Source organism: Grampus griseus (genome assembly GCF_964374135.1).
Source record: "Grampus griseus genome assembly, chromosome: 17".
NCBI lineage: Eukaryota > Metazoa > Chordata > Mammalia > Artiodactyla > Delphinidae > Grampus > Grampus griseus.
The window spans coordinates 48,119,452-48,142,122 of record NC_139011.1 but is presented as its reverse complement, the minus strand read 5'-3'; the positions used below and the strand labels follow the sequence as shown (position 1 = coordinate 48,142,122).

The window sequence follows — 22,671 nt, the reverse complement described above, 5'->3', positions numbered from 1 at the left end:
CAGTAAGATAATATTTCCCCTGCCATGTCTGCAAGTGCAAAGTGAAGGGAAGATGTGAAAGTAAGTACCCCTATGGAAATTACAAGACAAGTACATTTTTTTCCTTGAGTACCTGGGTAAATGCTTAAATTCTAATGTATATCAGTGATGCAAATTTTCAACTGAGTTTGATAAATCATAAAATAATAATTATACATATATGTATATAAAACGGCATGGAACTAGACAGTTCAGAATTACTTCTAATTAAAGAGGTACCCTATGACAACTAACTTAAACCTTACAAAATATGGTTCCAAGTACCGTATCAGAGTGAAAAGCAGGAGACTGAAAGGTTTAGTGTAAATGTTTGTAGTCATGGTGTCTTAACTAAAACTACTGTGTCACAAATAATATTAAAATAATTGTGGCATTTTATTCACTTTTACTGCAAACAACAAAACAAACTATAGGTATTTTTTAATTTCAGGTAATTATTTTAGCTAACAGTTATTAAATGTTTTGAGAAGACAGAGTGCTAATTGCATTACTTCATTTTACCTTTAAAATAGCGCTTCCATGTAATTATTCTTAATATCTCCATTGTATTAAAGTGTATCTCTAGTTTAGACCTTTCTTCAGAACTGCAGACTTGTGTATCCAACTGTGTACTCAGCATCTCTACTTGGACGTCACGAAAACATCTCAAATCTTATACCTCCAAAACTGGTCTTTAATCCCCCAAACATGCTCTACCCCAAACTTTTTCCATCTTAGGTGACAGTAACCACACCTTTCCAGTTCCCCAGGCCCTAAATCTCGAATTCACCCTTGACCCCCTCTTCCTTTCCATTCTTGCATTCAATCTACCACGAAATGCTGTCACAACCTTCCCAATGTGCCACTTCTGAGAATTACCAGCCACTAGCAGCCTGGTGCAGGCCACCAACATAGACCTCGAGGATCCTGTAGTCGCCTCCCGAGATTCTCCCTGACTCCACTCTCTCCCCACATCCTCAAGACCACAGATAAGAGTTATGCTTTTCAAACAAGAGACAGTTCATGCCACACCTCGGCTAAAATCCTGCCCCTGGCTGCCTACATTTAGAGTAAAAGACACAATGCATGCGATGGCCTCCCAGGACTTACCCAATCCATCCCATCACATATCCGACCTCCAGCCCTCCTGCTGTCCCTTCCTCCCCACTGACTAAGTCAGCCAGGGTGGCCTCCTTGATATTCCTCCAAGCTGCCCGGCATATTTCTGCCTTAGAGTTTTGGGACTGGTTATTCTTGCTCCCAGGGAGTGGTCTCCCCCTCATACATTCTGACAACTCCCTCACTTCAAGTCTTTGCTCAAATGTCAACTTATAAAATCCACCCTGACTACCCTATTTAAAATCAGAACCTACCTGTACACTCCTCCAGCACTCCCAACCCAAGCCTCTTCAGTGAGCTTCACATCCTTTTCCTTATCCCGTAGCGCCCATCAACCTGTGACAAAGCATAGAATTTATTTATAACATCCGTTTCCACACGAGAGTGTAAGGAGGGAGAAAGCATGCAAGAAGGAGCACGCAAGGCAAAGGCTCTTGTCTATTTATTCATTGATACGTCCAAGCATAGAAAACAGGAAGATGCTTGATAAATAGTCCTGAAAAAGATACAGATGAGGAAACTAGTAGTAAAGCTCAGAAAGTTTAAGTAACTTCCTCAAGGTTCTAGAGCTAGAAGAGGGTCACAGTAGAATTCACACTTGGGGATGTCGAACTTCAAATCTCTTAGCCTCTCTGCTATCTTTTTCTTTTTTTTTCTTCTTTGCGGTACGCGGGCTTCTCACTGTTGCAGCCTCTCCCGTTGCGGAGCACAGGCTCCGGACGCGCAGGCTCAGCAGCCATGGCTCACAGGCCCAGCCGCTCCGCGGCATGTGGGATCTTCCCGGATCGGGTCACGAACTCTCAACCACTGCGCCACCAGGGAAGCCCCTCTCTGCTATCTTAAGTCCATGCAATTCAGGATTTGTTTTAATCAGTGCCATGGAAATTCTCACTCCACTGAATAGGATCACTAAAGTGTTCTCTGTCTACATTTATATATATATTTTCCATTTAAACAAAGGATACAGAAGAGGGGAATTCATCATGGGTTACTGCGGTAGTTTTACAGCACTTTTAGCAATAATGACATTTAAGTAACAGTGATATTTAATGATAGCATAATAATAATAAAATAATAGCTCTTAAATGTATTGAAGATGAATCGCATGCTAAACTCGGTGCTAAAATATTTCCATGTATATTTTGTGCAAAATCCTTATGAATATTCTATCAGATAAGCTTTATGTGTAACTCCACCAGGCATACTTCTCTTATTCCGCTTTCAAAGATAAGGAAATTGATGAGAAGTGTGGTAACCGTTTGATCAAGATGAGACTGGTAATAAGTTGTGAGTATGAATTTAAATTCAGGTCTAACTCCAGAATTTGATTCTCAATCCATACATGAAAATTCTGATAATTCCTTTGATAAGGGTATGTTCTCTCCTGGAAAACATCCCCCATTATGTCTGCCTGTGCTCATACCTTCAGGACACAGTCGAGTTTGAAACATGATAAAAACGTTTAAATAGTGTGCTTTAATAAATGGAAATATCTTCATCTAAACAATAACACAAAAAGGCAGGCTGAGCCCTTTGAAGTGGCTTCGTTGCTATCTTCCATCCAGAACAAGAGAAGGAATCAACAGCTGCAGAGTAAAGAAAGCGTGAAACCCAGAGATGGAGGATTCTGTAAATGACCAATTACAAGACTATTAAGCCACACTTTCATAACAAGAGGCAAAATATTCCATTAAACTGAAAATCCTTCTACCCCTCACTCCAAGGCCCACACAAACATTAATGTTGCATTTATTAGGATGTATTTCCTGTGCTCTATCAACTTGACTTTCAGCAACTGTATTAATACAGTCCTTTCGCTTTGCACATATATCTGAATGATGGATTCCATTACTGGAGTTTTGTAGAAAGAGTGGAGTGAATGAAGTAAAGTTTGGGAAGAGCCATCATAATCCATAATGATGGGCACTGAATCAGGACAAGAAGAAACCTCTCTTCTCATTTATTTGAATGAAAATTCTACTATATATTTATTGTCTCTGTACAGGGCCATCTGTTGAATAATGGAAAACAAGCATCTTTCATTTGGAGGTAGGATTTGTGTGCTCAAGTTTCGATGGGCCTGCAGAACTAATCTTGTTTTAGAAATGAAATAAAATGTAATTTCTTACTGTAAGTAGATGTGGTTAAGCAACTGGCAACTTTGATGTCTTTAAATCACTGCAGTTTCAGGGTAGGCAAATCTATAATTATTTCAAGCACTTCTTTATTGGTGCAACAACTGAGCAGTGTACATAGTGGTCAACAACCTGGGCATTGTCAGACGACTCTAAGTTTGAATCTAGACTTTGCCACTCACCAGCTATGTGACTTTCAGCTATGAGAATCACTTTCTTCAGCTTTACAGTGTGGATTATTATATGCCCTTTGCAGAACTACTATAAGAACTAAATGTATATGGGCACAGTGGCTCATAGTAAGGGCTCAAATTAGTACTGTGGTCACTACTAGTAGTACTGAGAAGAAATTAGAACTTCTATTCTCATAAAGTGGGATATCTGTCCCTTTATCATTGTAATTTCATATCATTTTACTTTTGACCTTATAATTTAATAGCTTGATCCAAGAAACATTTAGCAGTAAATATAACTGAAAGAAGATTACCTGTCAAGCATGAAATACTGTAGTATCAAGTGTGCTGGCACAATACTCTTCTCAGATAATTAACCTGTAAAAATATGTTATTGTCTTTTTAATTGAGCACATTGAACATATATATTTACTGTGCCAGTTGGCGAAAGGTCCATTAATTAATCAGTCTAACTATATGTTGCATAAATGTCTTCTAAACATAATCGTATATGTATTTTATTTGTTGGGAAAATGTGTTTGAGATTGTTCTTTTCTGCCTATTTAAAGTAAAAGAGGGTGAGAAGTAGAGTTAGGCTTAATGTACTTTGTACTCCATTATGCCATGAAAATGCTTCTGTGCCCTGGAGACAACAACAAAAGATTTGCTTTAATGACAAGAATCAAGTATGTTCTAAAGCTTCCAGGTAGGAGGCGTATAGGTTGCAGTTTATATCAGAAGTCTTTGCTCTCTCTCTCAACTGCATCTAGATGGGAAAGATGTGGTCACAAATGCTTCAAGGTGATATAGTAAATGTTGGAAAAGAGGGGGGTAGGAGGCAGAGTGTTGAATATCTCAAACCTGAGCTAGAAGGATTTTATTTAAAGAAAATAGCGGATATGATTTTTCACTTAAGGAAGCAAACCTGACATTAATGTAGGAAATTAGCTCTTTTAGCTATAATGCTTTCAAATGCACATGGCTGAAAACAAATTCAAAATAGTCAAAGGAAATTTAAAAACAAAAACCAAACAACAACAACAACCTCAACAAACAAGTCCTAGAAATTCAGGGATGCAGCAAGATACAGTTGGATCTGGAAGTTCCAGAGTATCAGCAGGGTTCCAGCTCTCTCTCCATCGCTAAGCCCTGCTTACCTCTGCAAGACTTTATTTTACAGAAAGTTCTCTCCTTGTGCTGGATGGTCACTGGGAGTCCCAGAGTCATATCTCCCCAGCTTAGAAATTCCAGAGAGAAAAGACAATTCTTCCATTTTGCTCTGAGACAAAAGTCCTGGGGAGCAGTCTGATAGACTTAGCCGAAGTCAGATGCCTACCCATGAGCCAATCACCTGCTTTACTGGAGTTCAGTCCCTGGGCGACTCATCCCCGGGGCCGTCAGGAGGCAGGATGGCATTATCTGGCAGTTCTCCAAGAAAAGCCTGCTGTTTTTGTAAGATGAAAGGGGAGAGGACATGGTTAATGAAACCTGTATCTGCTTCTGTAAAATCCACAGAATCTTACTCCCTGCCCTGTGTCGATGACCATGCAGTAAGCTGACCCAGGAGGTCATTTTCCCCACAACAGTCTTTATATATATGACTAAGGAACACACTGGTAAAAGAATAAGGGAGAAAGTCTGAGTATGACAAGTCAGCTAGACTGATATTAACTAAAAAAGCTGTGTGAAAATATCCTTAAAAAGTTGCCCCCAACTCACTCAAAGTCCAAAGTTGGAGCTGGAAATATAATGTCATGGAGTTTGGATAAGAACAGGTTTTCTCCAAGCTGAACTATGACACAGAGATTAGAGACTTCTAGAAACTCTATTTTTCAAAGAAAAAACATCACATGAGAAAAATGAGGCCTTGAAAAATTAAATGACTTAAGTTAATTAATGGCAGGACTGAGACTAGAGTATACTTTGTGTAATTGGCTATGGCCTTTTTTTTGTTTTTTTTTTCTTTGTTATCACTTCAGAACGAGACAAACTTAAAGAAAGGAAACACAACCAAAACTCAGTGGTTGGAAAAGAGATGGATGTGAACGCCCACTTGTTTCTTACGTATAAAGTTACCCCTCGCAGTGTTTTGGAGAAGAAAACACTGGCTCTTCCCAACGTTGGTTACATACACAAAGATTCCAAAGACAAGACAAGTGCTTTGCAAACAAAGTAACTAGAACCAGCTCAGGCTTCCCCGCGCCGGGTCCTACGTTCCACGGTCAGAAACACCAACTGTATCCCCCCGGGGAACAAGGTGATTCAAAAAAGCTGGCGTCTTCAGAGAAGAGAGAAAACTTAGCCGGGAAGAGAGTCAGGAGGAAACTTGCTCAGCTTTTTGCTGGGGTCTGAAACGATCCCAATAGAGTCCTTAAACCCCTCAGGTTTCCCCAATCAAGCACCCTCGCCTCCAACCTGGGCCACCCCAGATCTGACTATCAGACGACAGAAGTCTGCGGACGCACGGAGAGCTGACCACCCCACGAGAGGGACCTACGCGCGGCCGCGCCCACTCACCCGCCGCTCCCCGGGAGACGGGAGACCAGCCCGGGGTCCAAGTCCTGGGCGTGGCACACTCGCCCCTCTCCGGGCCCGGCTCCAGCTCACCTCGGCGCGGCCTGCCTGGGCGCCGCCATCTTGACCACGAAGGGGGCCTCGCGCCGGAGGCCCCTGAGCGGGCGCCCTGAGCGGAGCCGGAGCGCCGGGGAGCCCCAGGTCGGCGCCCTACGTCCCCCGCGCGCTCGCGCCCCGTCCACGAGCGACGAGAGTCCCGCACGCAGCGCCCGACCCAGGCTTCCGCGGAACCGGCGCCCCGCGCAGCCCGCACCGCGGCTCAGGCGGCGCCGAGGGCGGCCCGGGCGGAAGAGCGGGCGCGGGGCACGCGCTCGGTAACCTGGCAACGCGGAGCAACCCGGCGTCTCTGGCGAACCCCAGGCCTCTATCGCGAGGAAGCACGGACCCCCGCACCCGCCGACCAGCCCGCACCGCCCCTCGGTCGCTCCGCCCGCCGCTGCCCGCTGGCTACGGTCTTTTAAATCCATGATACAACGTCTATATGTAACAAATCTGTTAAACCCTAAATGTTTATGATATTCAAGTAATCCATTATCTGAATTATTCTTGAAGATAAAACATCTAAAGACTTCTTAATTGTATGGGTATACATACATAAAATACACGTGGAGGTAACTTCAAATATAGTATGTGCCTGTCTCTATTCCTTCCCTCTCCGCTCTTTTAAAAAATGCCCCTTTAAAAATTGCCCACTCACCATCTGTTAGGTAAATTTGCTGAAACACAGTAAATGTGGAGACAGAAATTGTTATAGAGACTATTCCAAATGGCACTGACACCTGTATTTATGAAATTTTTAAAAGGGTAAGTTAGAGTTGTTTTTTTAAAAAAAAAATCCCACTATAGTAACACCACATCATCCTAGGTGCCCAGTTCTATCCAATTACATAAGATGGAGAAAGAGAGAGAGAGAGAGAGAGAGGAGAAAGAGAAAGAAGAAAGGAAGAAAACCAAGTACTTATGTATAAAATGTTGCTGCCGAAGTTTGAGATTATACTCAAGCATCAATGAACAGAAGGAAAACACTTACAAATTTACAAATGTATTTCATTTATGGTATGAGGGACACAGGTTTAGATTTGCAACACGCTCCCACAAGGGTCAAATTGACCACTTTTTTCTATCTAGTTGCTCTTGAGAGAACAAAACAATTGAAACAGATGCCATTCAATTCCAAGTCTATAGCTTAGACCATGTCACTGCACATGAAATATTGTTCATTCAGAGTCAGCACATAGCAAGAGTAATTTATACTCTCAGAGTGTTTGCTCTCAAGTCAATAGCAGAGAAGCCTTGAATAAAAACGTTCCCATTACTTTCCATTGTAATAGATCTTACTTATAGCGCATGAAACAATGGTCAGAGGAGATTTATTCTTTGCACACCATATTATATAATCTCTCCACTTTAAGCCATCCCCCACTCGGCGATTATTTTTTAAATATGTTACTCGTAGTCAATATTAATTTACATTTAATCTTTCTTAGCATTAGGAGAGTATTATTTTGTACAGGCTCAGAAACAAATCTCCCGAAATTCCTCCCTGATGCTCCCTTCAGGCTGAAAATGCATTGCAGGGTGGCTGCAGTGACTTAATTCTAGTTGGCAGAGCCCTGGCCACACACTAATTTCATTAGCCTCAAACTCCTGGATTTGAAAGATCCACTGAATATGATTCCTCTCCTCTGACATGTCACTTACTAACCAATTCAGTGTGCATACAGAGGAGAGAAAGGACTTGCTCAGCTCTGGCCCACCGGCAGGCAGATGAGAATTCCCAGTCAGAGACACTGTTTACATCTGAGTGGTCATTCTTGCCCGGGTCCTCATTTTCAGGAAGGAAGTTCCATCCAGGCTTTGCTGGCAGCTGCAGCATTTGTTACATCCATTACTAGCTCCTTGTCCCTTCCTGCCCCCCAGTGCTTAGCATCCCCCATTTCAGTCACTAAGTCTTCCTTCCCCCAGCCTAGAAGCTTACCTCACCATAAATTTTTATCTCAAATGATAGGTTTGGCACATTCCCCACAGCAACCCACAGGGACTGGGGAAAGGAAAACTCAAATCTCTGGAGAGCTAAGAATTCAACCATTTAGAGGAGTTTCTTTTATACAGGACAGTCTTCATTGAGCTGAACCCTGCAATCCCAGAGAAGATTCACCTACCCGTTCTTTTCCTCTTTCCCTAGAGTGACTGTGTCTTTGAACAAGGGGTCTGTGTTCCACTATTCTCTCTATTCATTTTGCAGGTTTACAGAGGCTGGGAAACTGGGGACTGGACTTACATGCCAGGAGCTTCTAAGATCACACGCAAAAATAAGGCTACTGGAAGAGATTGTTGGAATCTATCTCTGTATATTTGAACATGGGCAGTGGTTAACCAGGATACTCACACCAAGCTTATATCCAGCTTGCAGCACAAGCTACAAGTTGGTGCATCCCTCCTACTACCAGCCTCTTCTCAATAAATGCAGGTGAAAACTGGGGGCTCTTTTCCCTCAGCTGTTCAATCCAAATGAATAGCTGCAATTTGCAAATTAGAGGAAAATGACAGTGTTTTCTCTGAATGGTTTTGGTCCCAACGCGCACTGCTAATGCTGGCATTCAGTTCCTTTCCTTCCCAGCCCAGGGAACGGGGGAACTAAGCATAAGGCAAGCGTTCTCTTTTCTTGCAAGTGCCTCAGATCCACACACCAGAGAAGGAATCAGCTCCCCCTGGAATCTTTTTCAGCAAACACAATCCTTCACCTAGTCTGCAAGCTCTCTCTTGACTTTAAGATTTCACTCTTTTTTTGACAGGCAGGCCCGTCTGCAAGCTCCCAAGCTCCAAGTGAAGGCACCAAAATAATTTTTAAAATGTCAAACAGCAAATGTGCCTTCAACCCCCAGAGCTCCAGTAAAAATACTGTGAGTTGCCCCTGTGGTTCTCAGGTGACCTCTGGCCTCATCCTCCCTGCAGCGCTGCCTCCTCAGGTTCTCTAGTTTAAGCTCAGAGGTAAAGGAAGTGCTTCTGGGTTTTGCTTATGACAACCCAGGCTCTTCCTGAAAGCATTACCTCAAAGTGAAGGCTGCCCAGAAGCACTTTTGGCCTTGCAAACATCTAGAGGTGGCATACTCAACAGGTGCTAGGGATGCTCAGAGGCTCAGAGGGGCCATACCAGGCTGCAGCTTTAGACAGGCACCCCTCCTTCTGGCACAAACACAAACTTCATACCCCTGGGTGCTGATGTAGTGACAGCTTGAATCTCACAAGGAGTCCCCTCCAGAAACCCAACATGCTTCAGGAAAGGCACTTGAGAGGGAGCCGACTTTTTAGCTACGGGGAGCATAAGGGTCAGCCAGAACATCTGGAGAAGGGACTAACTGAGCTTGGGTCCTACCAGGCAGGGAGAGAGCTGTGCATTAGGAAAGGATCACTTCAAGACAGAGATGAACAAAAAACTTGGAGATAGGGGTAGAGAAGGAAAAGAGAGGCAGAAATTGACAGGGAGAACATAAAAACAGAGAGACAAAAAAAAAAAGCACGGAGAAAGAGACACAAGGAGAGAGACACACAGGAAGAAAGACAGAGAAACAAGAGAACCCATAGTCACGCAGACCCTGAAACTCAATTTCTTCATCCAGAAGCCGTCCATCTATACCCAGGGCGGCACAGGAGCCGTGGGGCCGAGGCTGCGGGAGCAGGCGGTGAGAGAGCACTGCAGCACCGCCCACCGCTCAGCGGGCCCGATCCGCCGTCCTCGCATCTTCCGCCGTTGCCCGCCTGCACCCGGAGCTAGAGGACCGCCCGGCCTTGCTCAGCGCACCCTCCAGGCGCCTTCTTGTCTGGCTCTGAGAATCGTCCTCAAAACCCAGGACTGGGGTTGGGGGCTGCGTTAGGGAGGTCGTGGGAAAGGATGGGCACAGGGTGAGTGCAGAAAAAGCGACTGTGTCTCGCAGTTAGCATGAGCTCACCTCCGGGCTCTGAGCTGGCAGGAGTAGAAAGCTGATCGCCCGGCTCCTGCCAGTGGCCGGATCGCAAAGGCAGTTTAGACGGTGCAAACAACTGCCCAGAGCAAATCACCCGGGGGCACGTCTGTGGGTGGCTTCTCCCCGCTTGAGGACAGTCCCCACGCCTTCCGCCCCATGCCCTCGCAGAGATAGGTGACAGGTCGGGAAATCCAACCCGAGCGAAATGGGCAATTCACGTCCAAATGTAGGTGAAGACCTAGCCTTCGGTTTAAGAACTGCCTCCCTAAGCTCTTCTCGAAATTTTCCAAGGCAGCTGCAGCTTGTCGGGCGGCTTGGGGCAGGGAAGCTGGGGAGTTGAGAAATGCCTAGTTTCTAGGCGTCTTCTCATCTTTCATATTCCTTGCGCCTAAGTGGCTCTCACAGGAGCCCGGCACTTTTACAAGCCTGTTTTGGAACCATATTTCACTCGAATGCAAACCCATTTAAATCATCGCCTTGTTTTTCGGAGACTGTTTCTTGTCAATGGGGCCATAAATCCAGAATGTCAAGCCGGATGGAGTGGAGCGCGGACAGGGGAGAGATGGAAGGGAAATGAATCAAGCAGGGAAAGTACCTCTTCGGGTGAGGTGGGAGGGATTCGGCAGGATCTCCAGGGTGGAAATGAGCGAAGGCTGACCAGACCCCGCACCCCTGGAGTCCAAGCCAGCCTTCAGGATAAAGAGCGCGGGGAGCTACGGCGCGCTCTGCCCCGGAGGGAGCGCCCCCCTACCTGGAAAAGCCTCAGGATGTTGGCTACCATGATGGAGACCGAACTCCCCGAAGCCCCAATCACTCCAACTACTTTCTCGGGCTTGACGAAAACCGGAGGCTCGCCGTTGGTGCAGCGCACTTCGGAGGTGTCCTTCTGGATGAGCGCCTGGACGAAAGTGAGCGACTGTTCGAGCGCATAAGTGTCCCTGGAACAAGTGTCCAGGATCCGCGCTCCCAGCGTCACGTTGGGCAGCAGGTTGGGATCGCTGTTGATCTGGTCCAGGGCGTAGAGCATCGCTTCCAGCCTGTGGATCCCGTTCTCCCTCTTGATGTCGCCGCAGGGCACTCCGCTGGGACCCTTCGCGTGCACCGGGAACAGCCCCCCGAGGGTGACGTCCCCCTCGATCCGAATGGAGTGCGGGGCGTACATCTCCTGGCCGCGCGCCGCCGCCGCCAGCGCGCACAGAAGCACCTCCAGCACGCAGCAGGGAAACTTCATCAAAGTCAGGGCGCGGAGCAGCTTCCCCAGCTGGACCATGCTGCTGCCGCGGCTGCGGTGGTGGCGGCGGCACTCGAGGGGACGGTGGCGGGCTCGCCGGAGTCCTGGCCCCTTGGGGTGAGCTCCTCCGGGGAAGCCCAGGGTCTCCTGCGGGCGAGGAGGGTAGGGGCGCCCAGGGAAGGGCAGCCGGCGAGGGTGGGGGGTCCCGCGGCGCCTGCCAGCTTGGGGCGCCGTGCGCTCTTGGGTTCCCCGGCCAGCGCGCCGCGCTCGAGCTCGCGCTCGGTGGCTTGCAGCTCGAGCTCTCCAACAGCCCAGCACTGGGGAGAGAGCGAGGATGGCTATCGCTTTAAATGCGCGTTCGGCTCCGTCTCCTCCTCCGCCCACTCCCTCCCACCCTCGCTCGCTCTCAGGCTCTCCCCACCCTTCCCAGCGCCCACCCTCCCCAGGGTTTTGCATCATCACGCAGGGAGGGGCTGCGTGCTGAGGTAAGGGGGGAGGGAATGGGTGGGCGGCTGTGGGGGGGGCGGTGTACCTCCGATTGGGAGTTTCGAGGTCCCCAGGGAATCTGGGGATTGCAGGTCGCAGGCGAAGGCTGAGCTCCTGCTTCGGTCTCACTGTAGAAGCTGCTCGCTCGCCCGCCTGCACCCACACGCACATTCTAGGCACAGGGTGGCATCAGCCCCGGACAGGGCTGTTCTAGCTGGGGCTGACTGCTTCCAACCCTGAGGTCCGGAGCCGGGACTGTCAGCGCCGGGAGAATGCGAGGTAGTCGAAGGTGATGCCGCCAAGCATGAAGGGTAGTAGGGAGACCCCAGTCTGTACTGCTAATTCGTCTGTGCCAGTTTTTCCTAAGAAAAACACACATACACACAGGAGGCTGATTTATGACCTAAAGAACCTTTACGCAGAGACTTCTTCGGGGCCAGGCACTGGGCTAGCCTGTAGGGAAAGACGCCAACAAGAAATGCTGGGAATGGAAATGCATCTTTGGTCTTCAGGGGTTACTGTGGCCGGAGCCGGATGAAGTAACCCTGGTCTTCAGTAAATCTGTGGCGGATTCGCTCCTTTTCTTCCTTTCATCGCAAGAGATGGAACAACTGAGAACTCTGCAGAGCGCACTTTCTTCTCTGGCGCTGACAGGTGTAAGGCTCCCTCCTACCCATTTCCAGAGATGCTTTTGGGCTGATGTCAGGTTTCCTCGGGCAGGAAATAGCAAGAAAGAGGTGGCAGTAGGAGGAGCAGACAGAAATCTCCCCATCGATCCAGTGATCCAGTGATCCATTCTTCTTTTTTTTTTTTCTGGCTGAAGATTTTGGGGGGTTTGGGGAGTGGAATCAGGATGCCAGAGCAGGTTGTAGTGCAGTTAGGAAGCTGTTTTTCAAAGGTGTCCCCTCCTGCAGGTCCAGCCCAAACTTGGCCCATTAAAGCAACAAGTGGCCCTAGTTCCTACACAAGGAAGGGCAATGTATCTGCCCTTGGTGCCCACGTGTACTGCTTATGGTGGTCTCTACTCTTGCTGAGCCTTTCTGTTGGAGTGCAGCGAAACTGCCTTATACAGAATTGAGGGCGCAGAGAAAACAAAAACAAGACTATACTTTCTGTTGTAATGTTAGTGTACTAAAGAAAAATGTCCTTGCACATAAACAAAACAACACACACACACACACCCCTAAAAAGTCAGAAGTTGGGAAGTTGGTTGTCTCTTCCACCAACCACCTGTCTGACCTTGGCACTTCTGTTCCTGTGCCTGAGTTTTACTTTGCCCATCTGTAAAATGATGAAATTGAATTGAATGTTTTACACGTTAACTTCTAACTTTCAAATCCTCTGTTGAAATAGGTGATGCACCTTTGGCCATGGTGTTCTTTTTAGACCAATATCCTTTGTTGCTTTATGTGTAGGGCACCCGCTTTTTGATACCCAAACAACACTTCAAACATTTCCTGGTACAGAGGATTTTATTTTTTTTCTTGTTGACCACCCATTTATCTTCCTTCTAGGGAGAGTCCAGTCCATCATTTTCTTTTCAGACATGCCCCTCCTCCAGGTTTCAATACTTAAGGTTTGAGGCGGAAAAAAACCTTCTGGCTACAGTGTTCAAGGAAGGGAATAGAGGCTAACAAGAGTTATGCAGGGCTAATCCCTGGACTTCTGCTGGGGTAACGAGGTTGATGACATAGGGTTACCACTGTCCAATAGACAATCCATGCCGGAGTTAAAAGAAAAAGGAGCCTCCTTCCTCTAAATGCTTTATGTATATCTTTTGGACAATGTTACACTATTTGATTCTGTAAAAACATACCATTTTACTGCCATCTTCAAGAAAAGTGATGTAAAAACTATGAGAAGCTACCCCTGTATACAATGTGATCATCCATCACTCATAGATGTGATGCCCTGCTATATAAGTGCACACCTTGTGCAACCTTATGCTGTGATGCGCCCGCCCCTTCTAGCCAGCCCTGGAGCTGCGAGGGTATAAGCCCGCAGCTGTGCCAGAAGCTCCCACATAAACAGGGAAATATTTGAATCCCATAATGAGAAATACCAGAGAGGAGAAAAGGCAGAGAGAAGAAGGGGTGGGGAAGAGAGAAAGGGACCTGGTTAAAACATGTGAACTCCTGGATCCACATGTGCCTGAAAGATTGCCTCTTTCTTTTCAATTATATAGTATTTTATTTCTGTTGTTTGAAATCAAAATATCCTCTTGTAACTCACCTATTCTGCTATTCAATACATTGGATCAAAAAGGCTGGAACAAGTGAAATAGATATCCTGGTAAGGCAGCATTAGCTAATTTGGAAAGGGGGAAAGAAGCAAAGCAATAGAAAGGCATCCTTGGGAACACAAATACTGTGATCCTAGTATTTAGGCATCAGTACCTGAGGCTATATTTGATAGAGACTGTATCCTTATTTAGTTTTTAATTTAAGGCTATTTAGTAGGCACTTGGTGCCAAAAAATATATTTGAAGAGCTGTGTTACAAGTAAGAACACTTGATTTTTCACCTGCCCATGTGAAGATCTATGTTCTCCTCTTCCATTTCCAGGTCACAGCTTGCAATTGCTCAACAAATAGTTCTTGGCTGACTGTTGAATGTTGCCTTATTCTGTGTTCTCTCTTTGCTCTACTCATTCTCCCCAAACATCTGGCAGCAATCATTATCTTCTTTTTGTTGCAGTCATCTGTGTGCATGTTTTATTTCCCTTGCTAAGCTGGAAGATACTTGAGGGTAAGGGGCTAGGTATTATAAAGGGCTAGGTATTATTTATCTTTTTACCTCGGACAATGTTCAGAATGGTGTTTTGTACCTAAGAAGCACTCATGTGTTGAATGAATCAGAATTGGTTTGCCATTCCCCACTGCCTTTATCTCACAATAACAGAAACATTAAGTGGGCAGAGCAGAACCGACGGCAAATAAATTGTCCTCTTAGTCACAGAATGCAGTTTCTAGAACTTAAAGAATAATTAGTAGATTTTGAAATAATTTTGTTTTATAAAAATTTCGTAAGATTGAAATACTCTAACCTTAAAGCTCTCGATCAACTCTAAAGGAGGGCTTTAATTGGCTCTTCCTGAGTCAAGTGTTTATTCCTGGGCCGATAACTGGGGCCATTGTCATAATAGAAAATGTGATTTGTTACCAGAGAAAGAGGAAAGTGACGCTGGGCTTGCAAGATATTTATATCTTCAGCCAGAGTGCATAGGATCTGGAACTTAATTGGTGACGCAGTATTTGTTTGAGATTATATGAATGAAAAATCTTTGTGTAAGAGTGATTAATCTAAAACTTGGCCAGTCATTGTCCTAGTGTCATATTAAATTGCAGGAGAATCTAGTTTTAGGCACAAAGATCATAAATATAAAATGTGTTCCCAGGTTTGATTCTGTGTAGTCAGTAATCTATACTCACCCACTCATTACTAAAAATGAAAGTTAAGGACTCAGTCCTAACTTATATGCTTAGCATTGTATTTTGCTAACAATCTCAGTTTTATTTTCTTTGTTCTCCCCTGTCCATCATCTTCTGCAGAAAATAATGTCTCCACTTCCAATTCCCTGTCTATTTAAATCCAATTTGTAATTTATAAAGTTGTCCTCCTTAAGGGCTGCTGCTTCTGCCACAGTAATGTACTCTGGCCATTATTATACTCTTCCATCTTTCATGGAGGTCTCCATCCATAGGTTTTGTTTTCATAGCTTTTTTTTTTTTGGCGGTACGCGGGCCTCTCCCTGTTTTGGCCTCTCCCAATGCGGAGCACAGGCTCCGGACGCACAGGCTCAGCGGCCATGGCTCACGGGCCCAGCCGCTCCGCGGCATGTGGCATCTTCCCGGACCGGGGCACGAACCCGTGTCCCCTGCATCGGCAGGGGGACTTTCAACCACTGCGCCACCAGGGAAGCCCTATACTTATGATTTTATATTTGCTTATTTACTTTTGTCTCCCCCCTCAGCTCAAGAGAGACTATATTCATCTGTGTTAATCACTGCTGTGTTTCCTGAACATGACTATAAATCATACTGAAGAATGGTGCCTGAAATTTGGTAAGGGATCAATCAATTTTCTTGGCTTGATGAAGAAATGTGTTCATAAATTAATGAACAGATCTTCGGGGCTTCTGACTTGAGGACTAATGGGAAGAGGATGGCAAATGGTTGGGACAGGGTACTGCAAGAAGTAGTATTTGGAGTACTCTGATAGCTATCCTAAAAGATAAGATTGTGTTCATTTAAGTAGTTCTAATGAGAGAGCTGGGAACTAGGGACACACAGCATTAAGGTTTTTATAATGCATTCTGTAGAGTTCTTTTTAAGTCTGTACAAATATCATTGAAAATATATGCATACATATACACCTCTGTTACTTTACTCAGCGCTTTACGAGAGCCCCTCGAGGAAGGGGTAGTAGCAACTCTCAGTATCCTTCCTTTATGATGAGCTTAATTTATTCAAAGTTACATCATAATTTATTTGTAACTGTGAAACTAGACTTAGTTATTGAATAGACCCTCCCTAGAAACGTATGACATTAATAAAACCAACAAAACTTTGTTCAGTTTCCAATGATAGACACTACAGACTCAATTATGGGCCATCCAGTTTAATGAAGGGAAGAAGTGATTGAACAAATATAGAGCAAACAGAATATGAAGTTTTATCCTCCATTAATATTAGTAACGGATAGTGTGGGCTCCAATGCCTTCAAGATAGCTTGAGATCATCATCTCTGTGTCATGGGCAGGGGGATGTTCAGCCAGGATGTCTTTCACTGTCACTGAGAAAAATTTCCATAATATATAATGATACCTACTGAAACTGATATGGGGCATTTGGGTAATAAGGAATCCATTAGCATATTTTTCCGGAAGCCTTGACTACAAAACGAAGACAGTAGATTTGGACACTTTCAGCCATGAAGTTGTTTGGATATTCATCTTTATGCCTAATGAAATAAGCTTATTTCATCTCTGCAGCTTCCCATATACCATTTTCCCACCTCTGTTTTATGTTTGGAAAGACTTTTAGAAATTGAAAGTCAAGTTAAAAAGTGAGTGACAACTTAAATGATATATGGAATATTTTGCTGACTTACAAGAGCATGCAGAATTAAATATGACCCAGTTCAAATGTTTATTTTAACGTGTATGTTGAGGTGGCGTTTCCAAGGTGCCAGAAAATGAGAATTCACCTTCCAGTGTGTGTTACCAGTTCTGTTCATTGCACAGAATCATCTTCATAAAACATACTGTTTTCTATGTACCTGGTATATATCTCAATTAGTTTGAAGAATTTCTCAGATACCTCTTAATATGTAGTGCTCCAATTCCAATCTTGCCATGTCCTGTACCAGTGACACAGCACACAGGAGTTTTATTTCTCTTTATTTCTCTGGGTTGTTCAGAACCCAATGAAAGAACAATGGAATGGGATCCAAGAGATCAGGGTTCTTGTCCCAGGTTTACCATAAAATAATTGTGTCCTCTTGGGAAAATTATAGTCATTCTAGGTCCCTTTACTTTACTTTGACAGAGCTGCACTAGATGACCCCAAATAATATAGCCCTCTTTCAGTAGTAGCTTAGATGTTATTGGTATTCTGAAACAACTGAAGACAATGACACATGGTGCTGTGCAACATCTCTGTAACTCTGTTGTCTTAGAGTTGCCTCCATTTTACAGATGATAAGATGACTGTGCATAGAAGTAGATGTTTGGAACCAGCGGTTCCAAAGTAAGTGGAGGTAAACCACAAATTTCCTTCCTTCCTGAAGCTCACTTAGCCAAAACATAGGCTTCTGAATATTAAGCTGTAAAGCATATTATCGGTACATTTTAAAAGAAGCTATTCTTCTAGGATTTCCAGTTAATAGCAGGAGGTTTTGAAATTCTTAAAAGATCATCGAATTTTGTGAGATTTACAGCTCTATTTTCCTGTAAAGCAAGTTGTATTAGTGCCAGACAGTCATCTGAGCTTCTGGATGCTTCTCTGAACCTCTTGAAGTTTTCTTCTTGCTATCTGAAATTCATGCCAGATAAGCCTTTTTCTAGAGCGTATGTACAGACTTGTGTATTTTTATATAGGAAAGTGATGCAGTGAGTCAAGTCGGGGGTTAAGCCCTCATTCTCAGAGTGGTATTGAGCTCCTGGTGAAATATAATCATCATTTCCTCAGAATCGAAAAGCAGTTATCTCAGGTGTATAAATAATCCCATTAACTATTTATACATTTACGTATGATACATGGATTTATTGTAGCTACGAGGTGTGTTCTCTTTGGGAAGTACAAAGCTCTTAGAGACATAGGTTGTTCATTTTTTGCTTTCCCACAAATACTGTGACCCTTTGAGCAGTAAGGTCTATATTTTACTAACATCTAGAACCAGCAGTTAACACGGTGTCTAAGATGTAGTCAATAAATATGAAATAGATAAATGAACACATTTTTATGTAAGGGCCAGGACATGGACAAATAGAAATTTTTCATTTTCAGTCACAAAGCAACAACAGACATAAAAATGATACAGACAACAAGTGCTACGGTCATTCAAAGAAGGCATAGAATAGATAGAAGGATCTCCTCTATGGCACAGGGAACTATACTCAATATTTTGTAATAACATCTGTATGGGGCACCTGCTCCACACCAGGCCCTATGACAGGTGCTTACATACTTTCCCTCTCCCCCATCCTATGGGGAAAGTACCTCTGCTATAGATTTAACATTTGCCTCCCCCAAAATTCATATGTTGAAATCCTAACCCCCAAAGTGATGGTATCAGGAGGTGTGGCATTTGGGAGGTGATAAGGTCATGAGGGTAGAGCCCTCATGAACAAAATTAGTGCCCTCATAAAAGAGACCCCGCAGAGGTCCCTCGACCTTTCTGCCATGGGACGTTACAGAGAAAACACGCCAACTGTGACCCAGGAAGAGGATACTCACCGGACTGTGAATCTGCTCTCACCCTGATCTTAGACTTCCAACCTCCAGAACTATGAGAAATAAATTTCTGTTGTTCATAAGCTACCCAGGCTCTGGTATTTTGTTATAGCAGCCCAAATGGATTACGATCACCTCTGTCCTTAGGTTTCAGACCCAGAAACTCAACTTTGTAGAGGTTACGAGAACCCTAAAGCCACTCAACCAGGCAGAGGCAGATTTGAAATTTAAGTCTCCAATTCCACATGTAAGTCTATCAGACCCTGTCTCCAGACATGATGTCATGAACAAGAGCTAATGCAACAAAGAGTTTACACGCAGCAAAACAATTAGCAAACAAAGTAAGAATATAGTAGACCGACTGTTTTGGTCACCCAATAGCCATTCACCACTCTTCCAGTTGAACAGAAGCCATGCCCCATGGGCACATTCAGCCCTGCTGTTTTCACTTCCCAGATTTGAGGGGTAGGAAATTATTATCCCTCCTGGCCATCAGCACCCTGACCTCTACCACCCACCGGGCCAGCTTCAAGAACAGCTGGATCCACCTGTTCAAATGAAACAGGTCTGCTCTCTGTGGTGTTGGCTTGTAGTTCAAGCAGCTCTCCCCACATGATAGCAAAGCTGGCTCCCAGCAGTTGCAAGCATGAATCCTACCAGCCTAGCAGTCCCAACAGATACCTTTTAAGTATTTGTTCCCCAAAGCTCCAGTTAAAAGTCCTAGGCTGATTCCAATTTGACCTGCTCTGGACAAACATTTTCTTTAGAACCAAGAAGGCTGCCAGACAAAATACAGGATGCCCGCCTCGTTAAAGCTGAACTTCAGATAAACAGTAATTTTTTTAGTAGAAGTATGTTGCATGCAATGTTGAAGACACCCTAAAAAGTCGTGGTTTTCATCTGCGGTTCAGCTTTAACTGGGCGCCCCGTGTGGGCTTTGCCGGCTGTGGTGGGCGCCAAGCGGGGTCGGCGGGGACGGTGGGGGACTGTGGCCCGAGCCGGGTTGCACACCCAGCCCACAGCGTGCAGGGAGAGAGGGGCAGCCTAATCTCCGCTGCAGGAGCTGAGACGGGGAGAAGGGGAGCGCCCCAAAAGGAAACCAGCTGCCCCTCCCAGGAGAGAGGAGATGGCTGTTCAGCAGCCAGAAACAGCAGAGGAGCCAGAGCACAGAAGCGGCGGCCTCTGAGGACGCGGCGCACATATTTCTGGTGGGGAGGGGCACGCGGGCGGGTCCGTGGGAAAGAGGGGAGCCCGCGCCGGCCCCTCCGCCTCCCGAGCCTGTGCGTTTCCCTAAAAGAGCAGCAGCTGTGCAGACTGACGGTTCACAGTTGTGATAAATCGCCTTAGGAAAGCACTTCGATTAAAGTCACATCTAACTAGAACGCAAGAAGTCACCCCTGAACAAATCAATGGCGAGAGGGGCAGCTCTGGGCGCGCACCCACCCCGCTGCTGTTTTGCTTTCCCCGCAGGACGAGGGACGCTCACTGGGTCTCGGGGACAGCGCGCTGTCTCAGCTGGGGAAGAGGCGCTTTCTCAGGACACATGCAAAACCCAAAGTGTGAAAGGAGGCCTTTATTCCATTCCTTTGGGGGATTTCTTAATGACGTAAAGCCCAACTTGGTTTCAGATCTGCCTGTCGTTTCCGTGACAGAACCTTCCTGGGGGGTCCACCAGCAGCGGGGTGGCCAGGCGCCACAGGGCTGTGCTCTCCTTCCCAAGCCAGTTCATCTCCATCTGTAGCATTTTCAGAGAAACTCTCGGATAGGTTTTCTCCAACAGGTTCTTTTTCCTTCACTTTATAAAGTCATTCTCCTGCACAAAATGAACGGCCTGAAGACATCACTGAGCCTCTTTTCCTCCCAGGGTCAGGGCCAGCACGGCCCCCAGACCACAGGGGCGCAGGACCTCACAATGGGCTTCAGGCCTTCCCCTCCCCTCCCGCCCCTCCCACCGCGCCCTACCCCTCCCCTCCTCCCCTGCAGAAATCACATCCCTTTCTCCAGACTCCCCACTTCAGCTTGACTTCCAGCAGATTTTTACCCTGCCAGTTAGTACTTCAGGACTAATAAGGTGATTGCTTTCATTTATGGTAGCAGTTTTGGGGGTGGGTGGATGAAATGGCTTTGCCCCTATTCTTGTTGGAAAAATAAATTACACCCACTGTCACTTGAGATCTTATTTTCCCCCCAATCAAGCAAATTAGCAGCGTGGTTCATTTTCCCAGCATTCACTCCTGAACAGACGGCAGTGCCCTGGAACGTGGCTTAGAGCTGTGTGGTCAGTGCAATTGTTCGGGGCTGTTTGTGCCGACAATGAGAAGAGACGCCTTGTCTCCGGAAAGAAAAGTGGCCCTTGTCTTGCTTTGGCCAACGAGCTGCCCAGAGCGCTGCCCGCCTGGCTTCTGAGGAAGATGTACACCGCCATCTATTGGATATTGGGGCTCACTGCAGTGTGCTCGTTCTCCCGCCTTTCCTTCTGGCAGGTAACAACAAGAAATAATGCTTCTTGTAAGTTCCTAAAAATAGGGGAGGTCTTATATCACCAGGAGTGAAATGTTTGCCTCAATGTCTGTAATGAAAGTGCAACCCCATGCTTGCACAACGTCTGTCTTGTCAGTAGCCCTCTTTCATCCCGATGTTTAGGTCCAAGACAGGATCGTCATTGTCTGAGCAATGGGTATCTCTCCGAAGCTGGGTAGTTCTCCCCTGTCCCAAGTAGTGTGGGAGGAGACAGTCAGCACCTTCACAGACGCCTTCATCTCTGCAGCCTCGCCATCACTCCTCATCTCGCCCACAGCAAGCCCGATTCCAAAGTGCACAGGGTAGAGGCGTTCGAAAGTTGGCTTGTTCAACCAGGGGCATTGCCACTTCCCAGAGGGAGCCAGAAACACACCCACATCCTAAGACTCTTTTCAGTCTTAGCGTTGAGGGGGTTCCCACTCTGTCCCCTGACTACACACAAGTCAGTGTCTTTTTCCTTTCCGCTCATTCTACCTACATGAAGAGCACGTTGATCTCCCCAGTTTTAACACAGGAACCATGATTTTCTTGGGTTTTGTGTATGTGGGGGGGTGGGAGAGAATGGGAGAGAGAGCAAGTACATCCCAATATGGAAGGGCTTGGGGTCGTGGTTCTCCACCGGGGGCAATTTTGCACCCAGGAGACATTTGAAAGTGTCTTGGGACACTTTGGATGGTCACAGCTTACGCGAGGCTAAAAGTCCTTCCATCACAGGACAGGCCCACAGCAAAGAAGCATCCAACCCCACCCAGCAGTCGTGCTGAGGCTGAGAAAGCCTGGTGTAGGCTCGCAGATATCGCCCTCCAGCAAGCCGGTTGGAACACTGATTGTCCTCAAATGGCCCACACTGCAGAGGCTGTGGATAGATAATGCATCCTCTCCCAAGTCAGTACTGATCGCCGTTTTTCTTCTTTTAGACTCTTCCATTTTAAACATAATTTAGCTGTCTCTTTTTCTTCCCTCTGCTCTGCTGAGAAGAGAAAGGATTGGAAAGCGGGAGGGGAAGGTGACAGAAAAGGAGGATTAGAGGCCTGACCTGTTTCTCCTGCAGAAGCTGGGCACATTCCTCTCTCACACATGCTTTGTGACCCAGCAGGGTACAATTAAAAGCACAATAATTTGCTTGTTATTCAAGTCAGGCATTAGTCCGGGTAATGGCGTGCTTGGTGTAGACATGGATTTCCTTGTTCGGAGCTAAGCACAGGACTAGCTGAATTCTCCATGGAGAAATCTTGATTTGTTCAGGTCTTTCATGTTTTCTACAGAGAAGGGATTATGTCTTCCTAAAGAGGGGCGTTGCTTAAAAAGCTACAAAGTGTAAGAAAAGGATTTAGGGCAGAAGGGCCTGTGGTTACGTAGTTGAGGGGTACAGGGAATTTCAGAGCCAAGGATTATTTAAAGCCATAGAGTTAAAAAAATAATTGCTTTAGGGACTTCCCTGGTGGTGCAGTGGTTAAGAATCTTCCTGCCAGTGCAGGGAACACGGGTTCGAGCC

At 45.8% G+C, this 22,671-nt stretch overlaps 1 protein-coding gene across 1 annotated transcript in view; it reads right to left on the bottom strand.

The window, feature by feature from the left end:
* LOC309835245 (uncharacterized protein) overlaps positions 1-9,761 on the bottom strand; it is a gene marked incomplete at its 5' end in the record, with an annotated part of 48,038 nt that extends 38,277 nt beyond the window's left edge. The window contains 3 exons of the mRNA XM_082674661.1: positions 5,963-6,128; positions 6,174-6,466; positions 9,657-9,761. Coding sequence (XP_082530787.1) covers positions 5,963-6,128; positions 6,174-6,466; positions 9,657-9,761 — 564 coding nt within the window. The remainder of the gene's footprint in view (positions 1-5,962; positions 6,129-6,173; positions 6,467-9,656) is intronic.
* Positions 9,762-22,671: the final 12,910 nt, after the last annotated feature.